Source organism: Bufo gargarizans, chromosome 5, assembly GCF_014858855.1.
Source record: "Bufo gargarizans isolate SCDJY-AF-19 chromosome 5, ASM1485885v1, whole genome shotgun sequence".
Classification (NCBI taxonomy): Eukaryota; Metazoa; Chordata; class Amphibia; order Anura; family Bufonidae; genus Bufo; species Bufo gargarizans.
The window spans coordinates 115,770,599-115,794,218 of NC_058084.1; the positions used below are offsets into that span (position 1 = coordinate 115,770,599).

Genomic DNA, 23,620 nt, shown 5'->3' on the forward strand with positions numbered 1-23,620 from the left:
TTTCCTGATTTAGATGAAAATCTAATATATAGACAATGCTTTTCCTGTAATTGATGGCTACTTAGTGCTTTTTCCTTTCTTTGTGTTACTATAACAAATTGGTTTAATGGCTGAAGAGCAGTTCAGATCAGGTGTAAAGCCATTGAAAGAACGATCAATTAAATCTTTCCTCCACACATCCAATGAAGGGTGAGACTTCTTAATATTCTCGCCCGTTCCTTTCCTTACCTAAAATATACAATTACTTTTCTGTAGGGTACGAGAAGTACAATTCCATGCGGGCCGACGCGGCTCTGTACTTCCTGGAGAGAGTTGGTATGCCTGATGCTAAGGCAATTGCCGCGGAGCAGAGGGGGACAGATATGCTGGCAGATGGCGGAGACGGGTATGCTACGGTTTTGAGCAATATTTTGTTCTAAATGTAAATTATGGCTTTGGTGGTAAGGCTTGTTTCATTCTTGCTTTGACAGAGGAGACTTTGACCGAGAGGATGAAGATCCAGAATACAAACCCACAAGGCTTCAGTTTAAAGATGACATTGATGTAAGGACATACAGTTGCTTCTCAACATATGGAATTTTTGGAACGCAAGGATTCTAAAATATTTTGACATGTTGGACAGGCAGCAAAGCACCAGCAGACTCGCTTTAAAAGGCGATCACAACAGTTCTCTTTTACAATAAGGAGTTTTGCTTAAATTTTTTGTTTTGTTCCTCAGGAGTTCGCCAACTCTCCCCTTGAGGACAAAGAAGATTGCATGGATGTGGACACGCAAGGTAAGAAATATCTGACACACGACCTGTTTACAGAAGTGCAAGTCTGGTAAGGAATAGCCATGCTAATTTGGGAACATCGGTTTGGTATGTCCCACTAGATGTGAATGTCAGGTCCAACTTTGTAACCTAAAAACTGGAGTGGACCTTTAACTTGGCTTTCATGTTAATAATATTGCCCTGTTGTAGTGTTACTTTTTAGTCTAGTACTTATGCCATTGATTTAGACTTTTTGGCACTATGTCCAGATATCTATTATTCATGTATTATTTTTTTTTTGTCATGAGTTTGAAGTTGGTCGAAATACCATCTTCATAGGCTTAATATATTATTTTGGGAATAAGATTACTGTTGAAACAGCAAAAGGTGAATGCAACCTTTTCTTGCAGAAAAGAGCGGTGAAGGCAATGCAGAGGGCAGGCTATATTGGCCCCATACCTCAGCTCTCACCACACGCCTGCGGCGGCTCATCACTGCCTATCAACGCAGCTATAAGCGACAACAAATGAGGCAAGAAGCACAAATGAAGACTGATCGTCGAAGGAGACGTCCTCGGGAAGAAGTAAGAGCCCTGGAAGCCGAAAGAGAAGCAATTATCACTGAGCGAAGACAAAAGTAAGTCCCTTCTACCTTGTAGATGTTGTCTTCCTCCTCATGGCAGTAGATGCATACTAATCCAATTTTCATTTTCTGAAGGTGGACAAGACGGGAAGAGGCTGACTTCTATAGAGTGGTGTCTACATTTGGCGTGATCGTAGACACAGCTAAACATAAGTTTGACTGGAACCAATTTAGAGCTTTTGCCCGTCTTGATAAGAAATCTGATGAGAGTTTGGAGAAGTATTTCAACTGCTTTGTGTTGATGTGCAGAAGAGTGTGTCGCATGTCAAACAAACCTGAAGATGGTATGTAAGACAGTTGGCAACAGCTACATAGCTTCAACTTATGATCTAGTCTTAGATTATTTTTTGTTTTGTTTTTTGTTCTACAATTTTCTCTTTCTTTTAATAGATTTGTGTGATCTTTCTATGATTGAGCCTATAACGGAGGAACGTGCTTCTAGAACACTCTACCGCATTGAACTTCTGCGCAAAATAAGGGAACAAGTTCTAAATAACCCTCAGTTAAATGAACGGCTTAAATTATGCCAGCCAAGCCTTGACTTACCGGAATGGTGGGAGTGTGGGAAACATGACAGAGACTTACTGATTGGTGCTTCAAAACATGGCGTTAGTAGGACAGACTATCATATCCTCAATGATCCAGAATTATCTTTTCTGGAGGCGCATAGGAATTTTGCTCAAAACAGAGGAAGTGCACATCCAAACATGCCCATCCTTCTGCCACCTGGCTCTAGTTATAGTGATACACCACCTATAATGCCCTCCACACCTGTGAGGGATGAAAAAGCGGTAGAGCAGGAGGAGGTAAAGTCTGAAAAGATTGAAGATGTTGAAATAAAGGAAGAAGCTGAGGTTAAAGAAGAGGAGCAAGTGGAACCCGATGAGAAGCCAATGAAACACGAGAGTGATCCTGAAACTGTCCCTGTTAAACATGAGATCAAAGATGCAGATATGACTCCAGATGTTGACCCAAAATCCAATTCAGAGAAGGGCTCGGAAGAAGATGATGAGAAATTGGATGATGATGACGACAAGTCTGAGGAGTCCTCTCAAGCAGAAGGTATGTTGGAGAGGTTATTGATCCCATGGTACTTAAGCAGTTATGTCATTCTAGCTGAAGAAGTCCCATCACCTTGCCAACCATTACCAATATAAATCAGTGGTGGGAACGTAGGTTAGCTTCATGCAAATTATTCTAGTTGTCGACCTTCTCTTCCCTGGCCCAACATTTATAAACTGACAACCCTGTGTGCAGTACAGAATAAAGCTAATAGGGGTTGCAATTTATGTTCCCTGACATGGCTAGGAGAGCAGGCCACACATTAAAGGGATTGTCCAGCTACATAAAAAACATGGCTGCCCCATTCACCCCCCCCCCCCCCCCCCCCCCAAAAAAAAATGACTCATTACCTGTCCACTGGTTGTGTATGGTATTGCGGCTCAGCCCCATTCACTTCAGTACAGCTGAGCTGTCATGTCAGACATGATCCATGAACAGATGTTCCTTGAAGAAAGCCACTAGATTTTTGTAATCCTGGACAACCTATTTAAAATACCATAGGAGTTGGGGCCTTTTTGGTATAATGACATTTATTTTAATGTGTGAGAAGATGCTGCTGATGAACATATTGTATAAGACATCCCACCATTTCATCACTATTCTGTATCGGCTTTAGCTATTCATTTGCAGATCCAACCAATGTTGGTGAGCTCTGCAGACAGTTTGTATCTGCATTCTCGCAGGAAGATGGGTTGTAAGGAATTCCTTAAAAATCAGCTGGATCGGCCATTCATAGTTCAATGTCTATGGCCACCTTTTAGATACGATCTACTTATATGAACCTGTTCTCATTCCAGCTGGAATAACTTCTCAAGATAAAAACTTTGACGAAGAAAGCAATGCATCCCTGAGTACTGCTAGGGACGAAACTCGAGATGCTTTCTTCTTGGAGGATTGTGATCAGTCTGGACTTCATATGCTTCGCGAGAGGACATTTTCCTTTTCTTTCTGGCCCAAGGTATGTTCCTCTTTCTAGTATAAAATATACTCTGTAGTAATGGCTGTGATGTGCTCACTGTATGTTTTAGATTATAATAAGGCAAAAAAGCTTCCTAATCACCATGACATGGCCATCTGGTTATAAAAACAAGACACTAATAGGCTTATTCCTGTGGAAAGGAGGCGGTTTGCAGCAGCTGTTGTGCTCTGGTTTTGGTCTTTGAGCAGTGTCTCTGTTTTCGGAGGTTTTGCTTGAAAAATGCTATGGAGATGTCACAATGGGTCCTGCACAGTAACTGTCGAATGTAAACTTTTGTGTGAAGCAGCTTAAACATTTGGGAAAAGGGTTTCAAAATGATTGATTATATTTAATGATTTTAAATTGAGGGCTTTGCTGTGGAGTAAGTAAAGTGATGAAGGATTTGGAATGAATATTGTTATCCTTTAGATGTGGTGAAGATTTTAGAATACTGAACTTTATTAGTAGTGACTCTAATGAGGAACCGCTCTGAAAACAAGGCCGGTGTGCTCTCAAAAACTCTGGCAATTGCTAGATAGTGGAAGCAGATGTTTCTTTCTTTACTCCCCAGCTGATGATTATAAGAAACAATGCTCTACGGCCTCAAACAGTAGGAGTTCAGCGTATATGCAGACACTGCCTACTATTTTACCCCCTGCAGTAACTCTTCTTTTGTCTCCATAATACACAAAGCTGAAAGAGGTTCTTAGGCTCACACAAGTTAAATGAATGGTAACAAAAAGTAGTTAAAAAAAAAAAAGAAAATAAAAAAAGCCTATGAGAACTAGGCAGGAATTACTTTCTTTGTTAAAACCGAAAACTTTGTGTCCAACGTATTTTCTTAATTTCTTCTGTCATTTCTGCTTTTCCTGGTATGATGCAGGATCGGTTGATGATCAATCGATTAGACAACATCTGTGAGACTGTACTGAAAGGAAAGTGGCCAGTAAATAGACGCCAGATGTTTGAGTTCCCGGGGCTCATCCCTGGGTACACACCGACTGCCTTGGATAGCCCACTGCAGAAGAGAAGCTTCGCCGAGCTCTCAATGGTGGCCCAGGGCAACTTCAGTGGAAGTGAAGATATCAGTGCGTCTCCACAACTGTCTCAGGCAAGTTACCCTCCCTGACATTACTCTGGTGTCTCGTCATAATGTACAGTATGTTCTCCGCTTGTTTTTCCTGGAAAGGTAAAATTTTGTACCATGTGACAAGAGGTCATGTGTTAGTAGTTTGTTTTGTGTCGCCAAGAAATGTGGCATTATGCTGCATAACTTTGTCCGTGGGCATATCTGTACTGCATTTATATGCATCACGACTTAAGGGTGCACTACGTTTATCACAGGCTGCTTGCTGTATTATTACATTTGACAGGTCTTTCGAGAGCCATATGACCTGACAGGTTCATGCATGCACTACCATGTTTCATATTAATTTTTTGCTTAATTTTAATGGTCTCCTGTCCATTTCTAGGATGCTGCAATGAGCCTGTCTGTACCACATAGGCGTAGACGGAGAAGAAGGAAAATTGAGGTTGAAGCAGAAAGGGCTGCCAAAAGGCGAAATCTTATGGAGATGGTAGCTCAGCTGCGTGGATCTCAAGCAGGGACAGAAAATGGACAAGAGACTGTTGTGGATTTGTCGAATGCCGCCAGGGAGGCAACAAGTTCTACCTCAAATTTTGCATCTCTTACTCCTAACTTTATCTTGCCTAATTCCTCCACCCCTGTCTCTGATGCCTTCAAAACTCAAATGGAGCGACTGCAGGCAGGTCTTTCTTGCACACCTACCAGGCATCTTCTCAATGGTTCTTTAATAGATGGAGAACCTCCAATGAAGAGGAGAAGGGGAAGAAGGAAAAACGTAGAGGGTCTTGATCTTTTGTTTATGAGCAACAAGCGGAGTTCATTATCTGCGGTAAGGAAGTTCAGCACGCTGTTGATGTACTTAAATAGGCTGTGCACGGTATATGGAGGTTGACTGGGGAAGGAGGGGAGGGGGTGATTTGTTTTAAAAAGGGCCAGACCAGGTTAGAAATGAAAAGAAGCATTATTCACCCTGACCTGTCCCCCTTGATGCCATGCTCTGGTCCCCACTGCTATCCACGATCTAGTTCCAGTTTAGCACACAAAAGATGGCTGGAAATGTCCGCTCAGCCGACCACTGACTGCCGCAGTGAACTTCCTCAGTCAGTGATTGACTGAGGATGGGCATTTCTATCCATTTCCTGTTTGTCGAGCTAGAACTAGGTTGTGGAATCGATGATGGTGAACACAATTTGAAAAACCACTTTAAATTATAGAATTGAAGTAAGTTTAATTTTCCTGACCATTTTTTGTGTAAATGTAAATTGTCTTAAAGGGTTTATCAAATCCCTAGAACCAGCCCTGTGCCTCACATGAATCCAGATATCTCCCCAGTCATTGCTCTGCTAGATTTCTATCAAGCTGACAGCTCAAGGGAAGTGTCTTTTCCGCTGGGGCTCTCTCCCTATCACAGCTCAGGAGGCAATTGGTGGATGAAACTGAGCATGTGCGGCCTTCTCAGTGAGTTGTACAAGGAAATAAGAAAAAGAACAAACTGCAGGTGGCGCTATACAGATACATTTTATTGAATAACTCTGTGGTTATACTAAATTTTTAATTGCATGCAATTACAAAAGTGTTCAGATCCAGGTGCTGGTTTGAAAACTGTAGACTACTTCTCATGGGACAACCCCTTTAAGTAAGATTTAAATGGCTTCCTTAAGTAAAATCCTTTAATTGTTTTTTATCGCTAAAGGAGGATGCTGATTTGACCAAAGCATACGAGGAAGATATTGAAACACCACCAGCCAGAAACATTCCATCTCCCGGGCAGCTGGAGCCAGAAACCCGGATCCCTGTTATTAACTTGGAGGATGGGACCAGACTAGTGGGGGAAGATGCACCCAAAAATAAAGATTTGGTTGAATGGTTGAAATTACATCCTACGTACACCGTTGATATGCCAAGTTATGTACCAGTAAGTACAACAAATTGCACCATTTTTAAACATTTGAGCTGTAAACCTAGTACTAGCCAAGAGTTCTTTTACATTGATGTAATCTGCTTTATTACTTTAATTATTTAATCAAAAACTGTCTCTTACATGTCTTCTACAGAAGAGCACAGATATGTTGTTCTCCCCATTTCAAAAGCCGAAGCAGAAACGTCACAGATGTCGGAATCCTAATAAACTGGATATTAATACATTAACGGGAGATGAACGAGTGCCTGTAGTCAATAAACGGAATGGAAAGAAGGTAATGCTTATATCTGGATGTTGCACTCATTCCTTAAAGAGAGGCCGTCGCCTCCAGAATCTGTAAAAATACCGCCATGTAAGGTAGGTGCCTCGAAACATAATCATACTTTTCTTGTGCAAAACCAGTCCTTGAATCCTAAGAAAAGCTTCTTTTTATTCTTATGCAAGTCAGGTTCTTGGTGCATCTTCCCCTTTGCCATTGCTACCAGCGATGAAATCTCAGGGACTGTAAATCAAACAAGAGGGGGAAACACTGGGTGACCATACCGATGGAACAATGGTGCACAAAATGGAGCTGCCCTGCCTTCGGTGCACCAAAAACCTTATTTACATAAAAATAAGAATTTGAGGGATTAAAGGACCACATTTTTACAAGAAAGGTATAATTTAGAGATGAGCAAACCTATTCATCTCATCAGCATTATTAGCAGGGCTTTTAACAAATTGGTTTGTCTCCTCTTTTTCACCAGTGGTGGTGGCAGGGGGGGGGGGGGGGGGGGGCCCTGCTATCCCTGCTATCCCTGCTATCCCTGCAGGTGAAGTGGCGACTACCTGCCAAAGATTGACAGGGCGTGGCTAAATGACCATTTCCTGTCTGCATAGCTGCTCTGATTAGCACAGGCAGGAAATTGTCATGGCCAGGCAAAATATCGGGACTGGTCAATCCTGTGGCAGGTGGACAGCCCCCCCTACAGATGTAGGAGCCCTACTGATGGGCCGAATAGATTAGCTCATCTCTAGTATAATTATGTCTGGGGGCACCTACCTCGCATGGTGGTGTGCTTACTTTGAAGCCAATTTAAGGAGCAATATAAGCATTAGCTCATAAGAAAGAAGCATTCAAATGGATGGAAATAGGGTATATAATTTATATCTGTGGAAAATTTGAGTCGGCTGCGGTACCAGTTACCGCCCCCAATGGCATGGAGGGAATCTCTTACACAACGCCATTAAAATCTCATGCCATTGATGGTTTAGTATCCAGACAATGGAACAAATGGGTTTTCTGTTTTAGATTTTTAATCCACTGTTCATAATTTATGTTCCACTGATTTTTCATTTGCACATTACAGATGGGTGGTGCAATGGCTCCTCCTATGCGGGATCTTCCTCGCTGGTTAGAAGAGAACCCGGAGTTTGCTGTAGCTCCAGACTGGACAGACATTGTTAAGCAGTCTGTAAGTACAATATGATTTAACCTGTTATCCAGGACTCTATTTTACCAATATTTCCATGGCGAAATGTGTCGGACGAGAGAGGTAGAGGTTAGGAAGGCTCCAGTAGGCTTAGACCCAAAGTTCCAGAGGCTGGGGGTCGTTCTTTTCAAGGACAACTCCCCACTGCACATCTCCTAGAACAGGGATCAGCAACCTCCGGGACACCAGCTGTTCTGAAGCAACAACTCCCAGATTACTCCTTTCACTTCTATGGGAGTTAGAAGAAAAGCCAAGTAAGTGTGCATGCTGGGAGTTGTAGTTTCACAGCAGCTGGAGTACGGAAGGTTGCTGATCCCTGTCCTAGAATTAGGGAGAGCATACGATGAGCACATGGGACTAGATGTATCAAGCACCTGTATGATCTACACCATGATCTATTAGATTATAGAACCCAGTGAAAGCTCTAAAGTCTATAGCACCTGCCTGAATTAACCCTATTTTCACCGAACCTCAGCACATATAACTCATTGAACCGGAGCTTGACCCTTCACATGGAAACACCTTTTTTTTCTTTTCACTTATCTTTTAATTTGCCTAATAAAGTTTGTTTTAAACTAGGGTCCTAGAAGCAGTGTATATTGTATTAATCCCTTCTAGGAGAGAAAACTCCACATACCGTACGATATTTGACTCTGATTGTTGAACTTGTATCTGTATCTTATAGTCCCATAGTCTCACTGCTCTTACAGTAAAGAATCTTTGTCTCTGAACCTTCTTTTCTCTACTTGTAGAGGATGTTGTCTTGTACTGATTCCTGTTTTTCCTTCACTAATTGCAAATATTTCATCTTCTAGGGTTTTGTACCCGAGTCAATGTTTGACCGACTTCTGACTGGACCTGTTGTAAGGGAAGAGGGAGCTAGTCGAAGAGGGAGAAGGCCGAAAAGTGAAATTGCCAAAGCGGCTGCAGCAGCCGCTGCTGCTGCTGCTGCAGCCTCTACATCTGGAATAAACCCGTTGCTGATGAATAGCCTGTTTGCTGGAATGGATCTTGCCAGTCTTCAGAATCTTCAGAATCTGCAATCTCTCCAGCTCGCTGGTCTTATGGGGTTCCCTTCAGGTCTCACAACAGCTGCTGCAGCTGGAGGCGATTCTAAAAACCCTGCCGCAATGCTGCCTCTAATGCTGCCAGGCATGGCAGGGCTACCCAACATGTTTGGGCTTGGTGGACTTCTAAATAACCCCTTAGCAGCTGGCAGTGGTAATTCTACTGCTGCTTCCAGTCAAGGAGAAACTGAAGATGGCACTTCAAAGTCTGAGAAGAAGGCAGAAGGTGATGAGGACGGCAAAAACTCTGAGAAAACTACAGACAATGTTAATGCTACTGACTCTGGTGCTGCTACTGCTGTTACTACCACAGCTGGGTTAACTGCAAATACTCTGGCCTTCAGTCCTTTCCTGCTGTCCACCATGGCTCCAGGCCTGTTCTACCCATCCATGTTTCTACCTCCAGGGCTTGGAGGATTGACACTGCCTGGTTTCACATCACTAGCTGGACTTCAGACTGCTGTAAGCGCTAGTGAAGAAAAGGCCACTGACAAAGGGGAAGCAGAGAGCCAGGAAGCCAGTGATGTAGAGGAGACCCTGGACAAAACAGCAGATTCATCCGTTTTGGAAGATGAAACAGCACATGGAGAAGAAATGGACTCGCCCAGCGTCGAGGATGAAAATGAAAAGGACGACGATGAATAACAGTCTCAGTTACAGTGTTCTAAACTTTTTTTTTTCAAGTGGTAGTCCTACTGTTTACACTCACAGTAAATGTCCATACCTAGTTTTTATAAGCTGTTCTGTAAAATAGTGTAGCAAAAAAAAGAAAAAAGAAAAAAAAAAAATCTAAGTCATGTCACACGGATGTGTCAAAAAGGTATTTTGGTCATTAAGTATTGTGCAGTGCATTATTTATAATTTCTCGCAAACGTTTTGGAGGACAGATTTTTTTTGCTAACGGAAATTTACATAATGCGCTGCAGCGGTTTATTTTTATTTTTTTACCGTTGGTATTATGAAAGCAGCAACTTTTTTTTTTTGAATAATGGTGCAAATCGAAGGACAGGCTGCTTAAGGAATTATGAAGTTATTTATCTTTATTTGTCTTTTTTTTTTCTTTTGCTGTGAAGGTCAAGATGAATTTCTTACATATCATTACCTTTTTTGACTGTATATGAGGGTTCCACACACACAAAACCGTTTCAGACAATCTCCATGATGTAGTGACGTCTCTGTCTGGAGGCACAGCAATACGAGGCAGCTGTTGAATGTGAAAAGTATCCTATTATTTTGTTGGTTGTTTCTTTTGTTTTGTTTTAACACACTCACTGCTAAAGTCGTTACAGGACAAAACTACAGTTAAGTCGTCTCATGAAATTTATAATGCACTGGTTTGAGCATAAAATTAAAATCAGGTACCTTTTTGTTTTTTCCTTTTTGTTTTTAATTTAAAGAACTTTGTTACTTTAGCCACAAAGCTAAACAGCATTACCTCAACTCTAAACTAGCCTTGAAGTTTACAGACATGACTTTGTAAATGTTTGTGTTTATTTTTTCTTTTCTTTTCTTTTTCGAAACTGCTATCATGTAAGATAAACTGTAAATTGCTGCCAACAGTAGTAATGATGCTTTTAATAAAAGTGATCCATGAGATGCAGTGATGTAATTAGAAAACGTAGAAGTGTCTAGGGAAACCAAATCAGAATTGGTGTACACCACTTTATATTTTGTATTCACAATAGAAGCAAATACAGTATTATGGCTTTTGTATATTTTTCTTTTGATATCTTTCTAGTGGGTTGACTATTTTTTGTTTTTTTATTGCCGGTGAACTGCTTTATGGCAGGAGGACAAAGCAAAAGTGCATCTTGTGTGGTTTAGCATTGCAGTCTGCCTAGACAATGACTGCACTCGCTAACCTGGGAGCTTTCTAGAAAACAAAAGGGTCTGCACAGGGAGGTGGAGAGCTCTTGGCAACAAAGGGGCAAAGGAAAAAAAAAATGAGGCTTTAACGAGCACAATATGTAGGTCATTTATCTGTGGTTAATGGGTAGAAAAACAATACAAGGGTGTCAGCGAGAGCCTGACTCAGTGGTATTCTGAGGACTGTACAGCCGACATAGCCAGCAAGTACTGTGCCAAATAAACATGAAATGAAAACTGACCCAGTTTTCTGAAAAGCAGAAGCTGTCCGACATAATCTATTGATTTTTCAGCATCCACTGACCTCTGACATTACTTGTATAACCATACAATTCGCCTGTGCAACTGCACATTGTACTATCACCATATGGTCACAAGAAGAACCTTGTGTACCCCTGCCCACCAGTGTAATAAACTTGCAGCATTCAGGGTGTATATTGAAACCTACTTAAGAAGACCCCCTCCTAATACGGCATTGAAAACTGGTCTTTTTGGAAGAAGAAGCAGAGGTGGCCTTTTCAAAGATGATGGATAATATGTGGTGGAGCTAAATATGTATCCTAGGAAATCTCTGCTCTGATCAAGGTGGTGGTTCCCTCAAAAGCCTCATTCAGTAAATGAGCCAAAACCAGGATTGGAGCCTCCACAGACATATATGGGATAAGGGAGAGATCTGCACTTGTTCTGTGTTTAGAGCCGCATCTGGTTTTGACTAAAAAAATCACTGACCAGAACGCTGGGTGAAGGAGGCAAAAAAGGCGATGTTTTGGAGAGGTTTCACAGTATATTTTCTGATGTTGGACTAGCCAAAAGCATGGTCCCTGCACTAGGTTCATCTGTATTCTGATCCTGCCTTACTGCAGTAATGATGTGACAGTTCAACATTGGATAAACGTATTGAACTTTTTGGAGTATACCTGACGAAATCGCATTCTCTGATATCTGGTGGTAGGAAATTGCACATCACTGAAATGCAATTTGTCTGATGGACACCAATATAATTAGGAAAATGGTAAAGGAGGATTCTCAATAACGGCAGTGTCATTGCTCTGATTTACTGTATTTATTGCCAGATATAACCATGCGAACAACATCTGATGTCTGCTAGCTAGGACTAGAAACTTTTGGTAGTTGCCGTAGTCCATGGGCTTCTGAGCGTTTACAGGGACTGTAGCGTTCTCATGACTACACTTGATTAGAGGTGTATCTTGGTTGTAACAGGTTATCTCCTATCTACAAGATACGGGATAAATGTTAGATGACTGATCTTTTTAGTTGAAGCTCTCTAGATGCTTATGTAGTGTTGGAATTCTTGGTCTACTATAGCCATGTCAAAGGGGCCTTAAGGAACCATCCACTGCCTTTGGACCGTCTTTTGGCATGCCTGCAGTCTATAATCATATCTGCCTTCTCTTTTCCAGACTACATAATGCTCAACAAGCACTATATAGTAAGAGGCAATGCCTCTATTGGACCTGGTGGTCCCATGACCACTGGGGGTTCCCTGGGTATAGGAGAACTGCTGGGTTTTATCAGACCAAGATCATACTAAAGGGTAAAACATTGGGTAACACTGACATAGAAAAGGACCTAGGAATTTTAGTGAACAGCAAACTAAGCTGTAGAAACCAGTGTCAGGCAGCTGCTGCCAAGGCCAATAAGAAAATTGGTTGCATCAAAAGGAAAATAGATGCCCGTGATGAGAACATAGTCCTACCACTTTACAAGTCACTAGTCAGACCACACATTGGAGTACTGTGTACATTTCTGGGCTCCTGTGAACAAGGCAGACATAGCAGAGCTGGAGAGGGTTCAGAGGAGGGCAACTAAAGTAATAACTGGAATGGGTGGACTACGGTACCCTAAAAGATTATCAACAGTAGGGTCAGTACAGAGATCTCTCCCATCATCTATTTATCCCCAGGACTGTGACGGGGACATCCTCTGTGTCTGGAGGAAAGAAGGTTTGTACACAAACATAGAAGAGGATTCTTTATGGTAAGAGCAGTGAGGCTATGGAACTCTCTGCCTGAGGAGGTGGTGATGGTGAGTACAATAAAGGAATTCAAGAGGGGCCTGGATGTATTTCTGGAGTGTAATAATATTACAGGCTATAGCTACTAGAGAGGGGTTGTTGATGCAGGGAGTTATTCTGATTGGAGTTGGGAAGGATTTTTTTCCCCTAAAGTGAGAAAAATTGGCTTCTGCCTCAGTTTTTTTTTTCTGGATCAACTTGCAGGATAACAGTCTGAACTGGATGGACAGATGCCTATATTTTCAGCCTTATAAACTGTTACTATGTATGTTACCATGTTAAGACCAGATCTGCCAGTGTAAAGTACCACCTAGTAACGTAAAAAAGTGCAAACTAAAATGAAAAAAAAAAATACATAAATTTTAAGCAGAGATCTTTTATAACCTCTTGGTTATTATTATATGCCAAAAATTATATATAGGCATAAATAAAAGGAAAAAAAAAAATACAAGGCCTCATGCACACAACAGTGTCCATTCTGCAGTCTGCAAACCGTGGATCTGCAAAATACGAATGCAGTCTGCGTGAATGCCGCATTTTGTTGCGGATCCGTACACTTGGCTTTGCGGATGGGTATAGGACGTGTTCTATGTTTTGTGCAACAGACACATGTATGCGGAAAGCACACTGAAGTCATGCGTTTGTTTTCCGCATCCGTGCATCTGTTCTGCAGAACGTAGAACAAACATGTCCTATACTTGTCTGCAAAGGCATGAAAATAGATGTAAGGGTACTTTCACACTTGCGGCAGAGTGATCCGGCAAGCAGTTCCGTTGCCTGCAAAACGTGTGCCAACTGATGGCATTTGTAAGACTGAACAGTCAGAAAAATGCATTGAAATGCCGTATCCGTCTTTCCGGTGTCATCCGGCAAAACAGATCCCGCATTTTTTTTTTCATCTTTTTTTCGGTCTGCGCAAAAGGACTGATCTGGCATTCCGGTATTTTGAATGCTGGATCCGGCACTAGTACATTCCTATAGAAAAAAAATGCCGGCATTCAGGCAAGTCTTCAGTTTTTTGGGCCTGAGATAAAACCGCAGCATGCTGCGGTTTTATCTTTTTCCTGATCAGTCAAAAAGGCTGAACTGAAGACATCCTGATGCATCCTGAATGGAATGCTCTCCATTCAGAATGCATTGGGATAAAACTGATCATTTTTTTTTCCGGTATAGAGCCCCTGTGACGGAACTCTATGCCAGAAAAGAAAAACACAAGTGTAAAAGTAGCCTTAGGCTACTTTCACACTCGCTTTTTGGTCGGATACATCATGGATCTGCAAAAACTGATCTGTTACAATAATACAACCGCATGCATCCGTCATGAATGGATCACATAGTAACATAGTACATAAGGCTGAAAAAAGACATCTGTCCATCCAGTTTGGCCTGTCATCCTGCAAGTTGATCCAGAGAATCCTCTGCCAGATCTCAAAACCTGAATTAAAAATGCAGATGAGAAAGTAGAGTGGCCCTGGGAAAAAAAAAAAACTAAAAAAGAACTAAGTGGCTCCACGTTGTAGGTGGATCCAAATTGACAGAAGACAGGGCAATGCAAGTACACAAGGACAACAGAAGTAGATCAGGCTCACAATACTGTAATGCAGCACAAAATACTGCCCCACAGAACCAAGTACCACAGCGCAGTACAAAATACTGCTGCCCTCACCCCGGTATTTAACTGTATCACCAACGGTGATATTGTTGGGATCAGGAGGGCAACTGTCCCTGATGTTCCTGCCATTAATTAAAGCTAAGAGCATTAGATTGTAATGTACCTGGCCAGTGGGAAATTTCCCTGTAGGGTCTATGCCTAATCCTCCCCTTTCTGGAAATACCACCTGCCGTTGAACACAACAACTAATTATTGCCCATAGCAAGCACAGGGCAGAGTAGGGAACTGGCTTGTACAGCTGACCCCACATAGATATGCCTCCACCCCCTCTAATATTCTTCTGTAGATCAGTATAAAAAACAAAGAATAACACACATTGTCACAGTTTTGTTCAAGCAGGGCTAATAAAACAAAAAGCCACACCCAGAGCAGGCTGCAATTCAAAAAAACTCACCATTGACCCCAAAAAATGCAGTTGTTTTTATTGCATTCCCATAGACCGATATAACATCTGAAAGTGGTGTTTGTTGCATAGAACTGCCCCCCAAAAAAATAAAAAAAAATTTAAAAGGCCACAAAAAAAAAAAAAAAAAAGACTGCATGAAATCGCTCTAAGGCTATGTTCACACGGCTTTAATCTGCATGAACAAAACTAGTGGCAGATCTTTCTCAGCGTGTTTCTGGTCCTTTCACGTTCACTTCAATGGGGAATGCAGCTAAAATCCTCTCGAAAGCGGTAACATGCCACTTCTGCAGCAGAACTTGAAATCCGTTGTGGAAAAAACGCAGATTGCAGATTATGCAGCAAAACATGCGGCAGATTTTACCCATGTGAACCGCCATCAGGTTGCTGTTCCTTTTTGTTTGTTCATTAGACCAGGGCTTCTCTAACTTTCTGCTGGAGACTCACCACCCATGGTTGAAGCCCATGCCAAAGTTAAAACTTTGTTACCTTTGATGTCCTTTGGACCTAGAATAACATTGTGAAAAAATGTACCGTAATCACTCTTCACGTGGTTCTAATAAATTAAGCATTACTATGGGAGAACCCAGACATGTGAACATAACCTTATTAATTAAACGGCTTCCATGAAAAGTGGCCCTCAGCATTTGATTAGTGGGGGGGTCTGACCCCCTGTCCTATCAGAATAAGGGGGATGTAAATAAAAGGTCAATGGCTGCAGCCAGTCATTGGTGCAGGAGCTATGTGTCGCGCATCAAACTGGATGTTGATGCGGGGAGACCCAAGGCCTGTGGCACCCAATGCCGGTCTTAGACAAAGTGTGGCCCTGGGCAAAATTGAAAGTGGGGCCCCAAATCCTGAATTATTGGACCATAAGTCTGACAGGACTTTGTAGGCACGAACAACGGTTGCAACCACAGCAGCTGATTGTAGAATGCCACATTCTCTTTTTAGCCTTTCCACTGTAAGCTGCTGATTCTGCATCCTCCTTGTGTATGTTCAAACAGAGTATTTTCTGTGCTTAAAAAAACCTAATGCAGAATCTGCATCAGTTTTTTTATTTTTTTTATGTGTTTTATATCTGACACATTTATAACACAATTTGTAATGCAGTTTTGCTGTGGATTTTCATTCCTACCTATTTTCAATGAGAATTCTGGACATGGAACCCGCATGAAGAATGGCCAGGGCACTTATTTTTTTCCATGGTGCACAGTGGGCATTCCGGTAATGTTTGGAACAACCTGCCAGAAGTGTGAAAGAAGCCTAAGACTCGACAAAGTTGACATTTTTCTCAGGTTTTCATACGTCCACAAGTGTAATTAGTTTACCTTGTGATGGAGCTACCAATAAATTGTCTCAATGAAGGCAATATTTCTGAAACGTATAAACATCTTCTTTAGGCCATATACAAGTTCAGGTCCAAGAGAGACAATGTGTGTGATGGATGCATTTCCCATTGGGATTAGTAGAACTTCATGGATGCATTTCCCAGTCTGAACACCACTCATCTGGCCCAATTATTTATGATTTCTTCCAACTTCGGGTCTACTGTACTATACTCACATAAGACCGCAAGTACAGTACAATAGCCATTTGGTCAGGCATGAACTCACAGTAACATAAAACATTATGATGATGTGTGTTCCAGTCAGAGGAACGGTATTTAATCTGGAAAATGCAGGCATCACACAGGGTGAGTTTCCTGGTCCGTAAATAAAAATACAAAAATAGCAGTGTGGACAACACCTAAAACTCACTACTTTTTAGGCTAGATTAAGGGTGGCCCTACACATTTAATAGCTGTCAGCTAAACGATTGTTCAGCTGCTGGCTATTTCTCCCAAATCTCCATACAGTATACATACACGTTTGGCTTGGCTGACCATTTGTGTTTTCAAAGGGGAGAAAGCTGCTGATATTTCTGGTGACGGCTTATTACCGCTGAGAGATCAAAAGGACTGCACAAAAATATTCACTCTGCCCAATTCTTCTCTCCCCTGACATCATCTGAACCGCCACCATTCTTGGCTGGTTTTGCCAACAGTACACTAATGTGTATGGGGCTCTTAACACTTGTGGAGGGCTGTCTCAATAATCTGTGTAAGTATTGGGTCCTCCACAGTGGGGGATGATCTTTGTATCTACTCTTCACCCTGAATTGAGAATCCCCATGTAAGGGAACTTGTCATCAAAAATGTGAAAACTGGCAACAATTTAAAAAAAGTTTTGCTGTGTTCATACCTGTTGTCATTTTAAAAAGGTTTCCTGGGTGGACATATGTGTTTTAATGAGGTTGTCCAGCTTTTTGAACTTTTTAAATTATCAATAGCAGCCCGTAAAAAAAAAAAAAAAAAAACAGCTCTGTGCTCCTCGGATTTAGGTTCTTTTAGCGGTCATCCTGTAAAGTTCCAGATGGACAGGGTCACATGCTGCAACCAATGACTGGCCTAAGCGGTGACATATCTGAAAGTGGCAGTCACTGATGACTCGCTTATCACTTGGGGACAGATCAACACTGAAGCTAGTCATTGCCTGCAGTGGTGAACATGACCCCTGTCCATCTGAGCTTTTACAGGAAGGGGGGCGATGTGAAGCATGATTTTTTTTCAACAGGTATAACACACGGCTGCTACCGTTTAAGTGCCAAGAGGTAAAATGCACTACTGCCACCATTTAAGTCCCAAAGCTGGACAACCCTATTAAAACGTCCAGACATTTCTTGTGATTTGATCTGGGCCCTTTATACACCAAAATTGACCTCACCTCCGGGAAAATATTTCATTTTTTTAACAATGTAGTAATTTTTACTACATAATTACTAAATGTGTTGTGAATCCCCTTTTGTTCCTTTTTTACTGTTGCAATATTGCCCAACAATATTCGCTATGTAAACTTTATTATTGATGGGAGCCGCAGCAGTAACTAATATCAGCATCCCATATGTGCCAGAAGGTTAGCTTAAAGATATTTTCCAGGAATAATTTATTGATGTCTTATCCATAGAATAAATTGTCCATATCAAATTGGTTGGGCACCCTCACTAACCAGCTGTTGGTGGCAGCCATGGTCCCAGAAGTGAACTGTGTACAGAGATGGAACACCACAGCTCCCTACACTCTGTCGCAGCCATTCTTGGATAATATAGCTCAGGTCATAAATATGGCCCCCCAAAAAAACCTTTAAGGTAAACTAATCTACATTTATAACTGTTTTACAATGTTCTTCTTGTGCCATGTCCATATAATAATCTATCATATTCAGTTTAATAGCACAAACAGAGCTGATACTGTGTAAAGTTCGCACATATAAATATATCTGTTCACATTTTGTGTTTTCAGTGTAACTGTATAATATATACCCAGGGTGTAGACATTAGTAGTTTTTTTTTTCTTTTTTATCTTCGCTTACAGCGGTATTTCTTAATGGGTTCACATACAGGTAGTCTAATGAATACCAGCATAATCTCAAGCCTTCCCTAATCTGTTTTTGACTTGTGAATGTTATTTGTTATGGTTTTTGTGCTTCTTTTCTCTAAAGCCATTTGTGTCTAAGGTTTAGTGGTCCTTTAAAAGATGCAGGTTCAGTAAGTACCTAATAACATGTCATAAAATGCCTCCTATATGTACGATTTGACCTGGCATCATAAATTACCAGTTAATGGATTCCATTTATAGACTTGGCCACTGCTGCAGCCAGCTCACACCTCTTAGAAGGAATACTTGAGATACTATGGAAAATACTATATTTTTCCTCCAGAATTCATTTGTAATCACAGTGTACAAATAAATATAGTATTGTCAATCAGGACTGTGTCCAGTGCAGACAAGAGTGAGATCATCTAATCCTCTATAAACCTCAAGATATTGAATTTACATCATCTTGTTCAAGGTAAGTAGTAGTCATGAGTATACAAGTTTGCCTTTTAGTATGCCCTCTTGCTTTGCAGGACTGTTGTGTCTTTGAGTGGTGTACAGTATGTAGAAGTGGGGGCATTATAATGCTGGAATATGGCACCCGGAACAGAAGGTCCTGGTGTTTGTTTCTCTCCCCTCCATGTTCTTTTTATGACCCTCAAGTAATTTGTCCCCTACCCTTGCTTGATAACAAAGCATTCCCTTTGAGAACAGGAATCATGTAGGTTCTCAACACTTAACTAGGGGCCATTACCCCAGCCCACATTAACTAGGGGCCATTACCCCAGCCCACATTACGTAGGTCCTTATGCCTTTATGCCTGTGCAAGGAAATTATAATGTGCACCCATGAAGTATTGATCAAAAGAACAACCCCTGTCAAAATGCTCATATTGGGCATATATACTGTGTTTCACCTGCAGGCCACTGTGGAGGATTGTTTTGCTGGCAGGACCTTTACCTAGCAAAATGGGTGCTACGAAGTGACCCACCTACATATCCAATTGGCCTACCTGCTATTCATCCTTTAACCCTTGTACAGGGATCTGGATTTCATTACAGGTGAACCACCAGGTTGCTACCTCTTGGAGTAGTCACTGCCCAAGTAATGGCTGATCCATTAGATGCTGGTGGAGCACCAAGGGATTAGGCAAAACTTTAGTCAGGGCAGGCAGAGTTCATGCAATCCGATAAGTAGTCTGAGGTCAGGGTGGGCAGCTCAGGGTCTGAATGGAGATCACGCAGAGGTCAGGCAGGCAGGAATCTTGAATGCAAGCAATAGTCGGTACACAGGCAGATGACAGCACATATTTTCAGGAAACTAGCGGACAAGAACCTATTTCTCAGGCCCTCTACACACAGGGGAAGATGACTTTGGTACCCTGGGTTGCCAGCCATTGCCTGGAGAAAATTAGGGTGCCCAGAAGAAAATCAAGGTGGAGTCCTGCACCTACGATCAGCAAACCTCTTCATGCAAGCAGAAGCCTGTAAGAGGGAAGCCTTAGTGTCTTGCCAGATTTTAAAATAATTTATTGACAGTCGATTCAGCCGCCAAAACTCCAGAAGAGATAGGTATTGGAAGAGGAACCCATTACGGTTGACCATACCCAATGAAGAAAGGAGACTTTCCAGTTTATTTACTGGGATGGTTATGGTAAAATAACTCTGCCCAAGGTGACAACATAAGCCACTCATCTGAAACGAAGTGTTGTAAATAGTTAACTACAATCTGGTTAAAGCTTTCCACTTGTCCACTGGACTGCAAATTGTAAGCTGAAGAAAAGTCCAATTTGACATCCAGCTGTTTACAGATGGCTTTCCAGAATTTGGGAGTAAATTGCTCTGCTCGGTCATATACGATGTATAAGGGAAAACCATGTGACCGGAAAATGTGTTTTAAGAACAAGTTGGCTCGTTGGTAGGAAGGCCAGATAGTGGTACAAAGTGAGCTATTTTACAAAATCATTCGGCCACCACCCAGATTGCAGTGCACCCTGAGGAGCCACTGTATAGGTCTGTGGGATGGGGCCAGTTCAAAACCTGTCTAACACCTGTGACAGGTGTTAGAAGGTCTGAAAGACTGACTGCACATTAGTGATCTGACAGCCTCTTTTGGTTTCACTTTGTCTTTGTTGCTGGTATGTCCACACCTCCTGTTCAGGTGTGGATCATGTTACCTTTACCTCTCCCTATTTAGTCAGACTTTACCTACCACTCCTTGCTCTGGATAGCTTCATTTGGTTTTGGAAGAGCTGGAGTGTCGTTCTTGTTGAAGTCCTGTTCATCCATCATCCTCATAAGTTAAGTGTTCCGCTTGTTGTGTTTTGTATCCCCCCCCCCCCCCCGGTTGTTTAATAGGCCTCAGAGAGACGCTGGTGCCTTCACCAGGGAAGGAACGGGTTGTCTCTGCCCTGTCATTACTTTTAGGGCATCCGAGGGTTACCAGGGTTTTCCAGGTTCATGTGTATGGGCATCTCTACCACCGAGAGGTGCCCATACGGAGGAGTTAGGGTTTTATAGGTGGTGACCCTTTTCCTTCCCTAGCGTTGAGGCCTAGTGTCTTTCTTCTTCCTTCTTATTGTCTTTTGGTGTTCTCCCCTACTACATCTGTGACAAAACCACAGTCAACTTTTTGGTATCCATCTGCATTGAGCCATCCGAGACTATGTAATTGAGGAAAGGCAGAGAAATCATAAAAAAAAATGCACTTCTAAAACTTTCCATATAATTGGTTCTCAAGTGCTGGAGGATGGTGTAACATACCTCGGATGTGAAGTCAGGTCAGTTGTGAATATCAAGATGTCATCCATGTAGACCACTATGCAGACATATAGGAGATCAAAAAAGACATGTCCGTCTCTAGTGTTAACTACAGTCCTCTATTTGTCACCTTGTCTAACTCCTCAGATGCTGTGATGAATTGTGTCCACTTCATCTGGGGGCCTTACGGTTGATATGGCAGGGCTTGACAGGAGTGCTCTGATTCTCCCATAGACTGCAATGGTTAATCATTGCAGTCTATATGTGAAGCGATCAGACAATCACATGTTAAAGTTACCCAGGGGAACTAAAAATAAGAGTAAAAGAAATAAAATAAAAAACTACTAAAAGATATAAATATTCAGCTCAACCCCCTTTGCCCATTTTAAAAATAAACAAAAAATATAGATCATTGTTATTGCAGCATCCCAAAATGTATTTATCCTGGTGAACGGCGTAATGGAAAAATAATCAAAATGGCTGATTAGCGGCTTTTTTTGGCACTTCACCTCCCCCAAAAATTGATAAAATGTGATGAAAAAGTCGTAACGTTATGGCTCCTGGAAAATTGCTGCTTCAGGAAGGGGTTAGCTGGGGACAAGGCTGCTGCCAGTGAAGAAGGGGTGGTCAAGGGGCAACAATGCTGTTGGGGAGGTATTTTTGATACACAGTGATATATACCGTATTTGGTGCTTTTAAGGAGATATTTTGTGCTGCAGGGTGGTCTTGGATGCTGCCGGGGACGTATTTTGTGCTGCGTTGTGGTATTTATTTGATGCTGTTGGGAAGATATTTTGTGTTGCATGATGATATTTATTTGGTGCTGTTGGGAAGGTATTTTGTGCTTCACTGTGTGATTAATTTAGTGTTGTTGGGGAGATATTTTATGCTGCACTGCGGTATTTATACGATGCTGTTGGGGAGATATTTTGTGCTGCACTGCGTCATTTACAGTTGCAAGAAAAAGTATGTGAACCCTTTGGAATGATATGGATTTCTGCACAAATTGGTCTTAAAATGTGATCTGATTTTCATCAAGCAGGAGAACTTAAGGCCATCTGTCCACCAGCTGAAGTTCAACAGAAGTAGGGTGTTGCAACAGGACAATGATCCAAAGCATAGAAGTAACAACAGAATGGCTTAAACAGAAGAAAATACGCCTTCTAGAGTGGCCCAGTCAGAGTCCTGACCTCAACCCGATTGTGTTACATGGTGTGTTCAATTAAAACATGGTAACATTGAATTCTTTGTGTGTTATTAGTTTAAGCAGACTGTGATTGTATATTGTGACTTAGATGAAGATCAGATCACATTTTATGACCAATTTGTGCAGAAATCCATATCATTCCAAAGGGTTCACATACTTTTTCTTGCAACTGTATATGATGCTGTTGGGGAGATATTTTGTGCTGCACTGCAGCATTTATATGATGCTGTTGGGGAAATATTTTCTGCTGCACTGTGGCATTTATATGATGCTGTTGGGGAGATATTTTGTGCTGCACTGCGGCATTTATATGATGCTGTTGGGGAGATATTTTGTGCTGTAGTGTAGTATTTATTTTGTGCTGTTTGGAAGATATTTTGTGCTGCACTGTGGTATTTATATGATGCTGTTGGGGAGATATTTTGTGCTGCACTGCGGCATTTATATGATGCTGTTGGGGAGATATTTTGTGCTGTAGTGTAGTATTTATTTTGTGCTGTTTGGAAGATATTTTGTGCTGCACTGTGGTATTGAATTCTTCTGGGGAGGCATTTTGAGCTTTATCATCGTATGTGTTGCTGTTGGGGAGGATAAAGTAAGTCCCTGGCCATGTGATTAGGTATTTCTGTGGTCCACTTTTATTTTCTTTCTGCATTGATGGTTTACGTAGGGCAGGGCTGGCCAACCTGCGGCTCTCCAGCTGTTGCAAAACTACAACTCCCAGCATGCCCAGACAGCCTACAGCCATCAGCCTACAGCAGGGCATGGTGGGAATTGTAGTTTTGCAACAGCTGGAGAGCCGCAGGTTGGCCAGCCCTGACGTAGGGGCATGACCGAGTAGAGCAAAATTGACTATAGCATGCATTGCGCACCACAATTACATGATATCATATGTGGGCTGGTGGAGTTTTGTGCCAGGGCTGCTTTGTAATCCAATTCTGACCCTGTACCACATGATAAGATAGCAGGAACAGTCAATTTGGAGAAAGGGTATTCTTATCCGGGTCACTTCTTCAAACGGCCGTAGGCACTGGATGAATGTAAAACAGCACACCTTTGCAGGAAACTACTAGACTAGAACATATTTCTTGCACACCCTCCTACAGGGGTGGCCAGCCATACACTGGGGAAGATTAGGTTGGATGTGCACTGGCCCTTTATGAGCTGGAGGGAGCAGATGTGCACCCTGCAAGCAGTGAGAGGCACTGCCAACAAGAACAAGGCCAGAAGGAACAGTCAGGCTGCCGGACCCACTGGAAGGAGGAGAGGAAGGGCGGTGGGTCTGAGCTGCTGGAGCATGGG

General features: G+C 42.0%; 1 protein-coding gene across 2 annotated transcripts in view; it reads left to right on the forward strand.

Annotated features, from left to right (window-relative positions):
* Positions 1-10,648, forward strand: part of CHD7 (chromodomain helicase DNA binding protein 7) — a 92,748-nt gene extending 82,100 nt beyond the window's left edge. Inside the window, exons 25-37 of one of the 2 annotated variants that reach the window (XM_044292752.1) lie at positions 256-385; positions 471-543; positions 719-776; positions 1,163-1,388; positions 1,470-1,678; positions 1,785-2,456; positions 3,254-3,414; positions 4,298-4,525; positions 4,887-5,330; positions 6,195-6,416; positions 6,556-6,696; positions 7,772-7,876; positions 8,710-10,648. In XM_044292752.1, coding sequence (XP_044148687.1) covers positions 256-385; positions 471-543; positions 719-776; positions 1,163-1,388; positions 1,470-1,678; positions 1,785-2,456; positions 3,254-3,414; positions 4,298-4,525; positions 4,887-5,330; positions 6,195-6,416; positions 6,556-6,696; positions 7,772-7,876; positions 8,710-9,606 — 3,566 coding nt within the window. In that variant the 3' untranslated portion in view covers positions 9,607-10,648. Of the gene's footprint in view, positions 1-255; positions 386-470; positions 544-718; positions 777-1,162; positions 1,389-1,469; positions 1,679-1,784; positions 2,457-3,253; positions 3,415-4,297; positions 4,526-4,886; positions 5,331-6,194; positions 6,417-6,555; positions 6,780-7,771; positions 7,877-8,709 lie in introns of those variants that run through there. The other variant, XM_044292753.1, reaches the window with a different exon arrangement.
* The last annotated feature ends 12,972 nt before the right edge of the window (positions 10,649-23,620 follow it).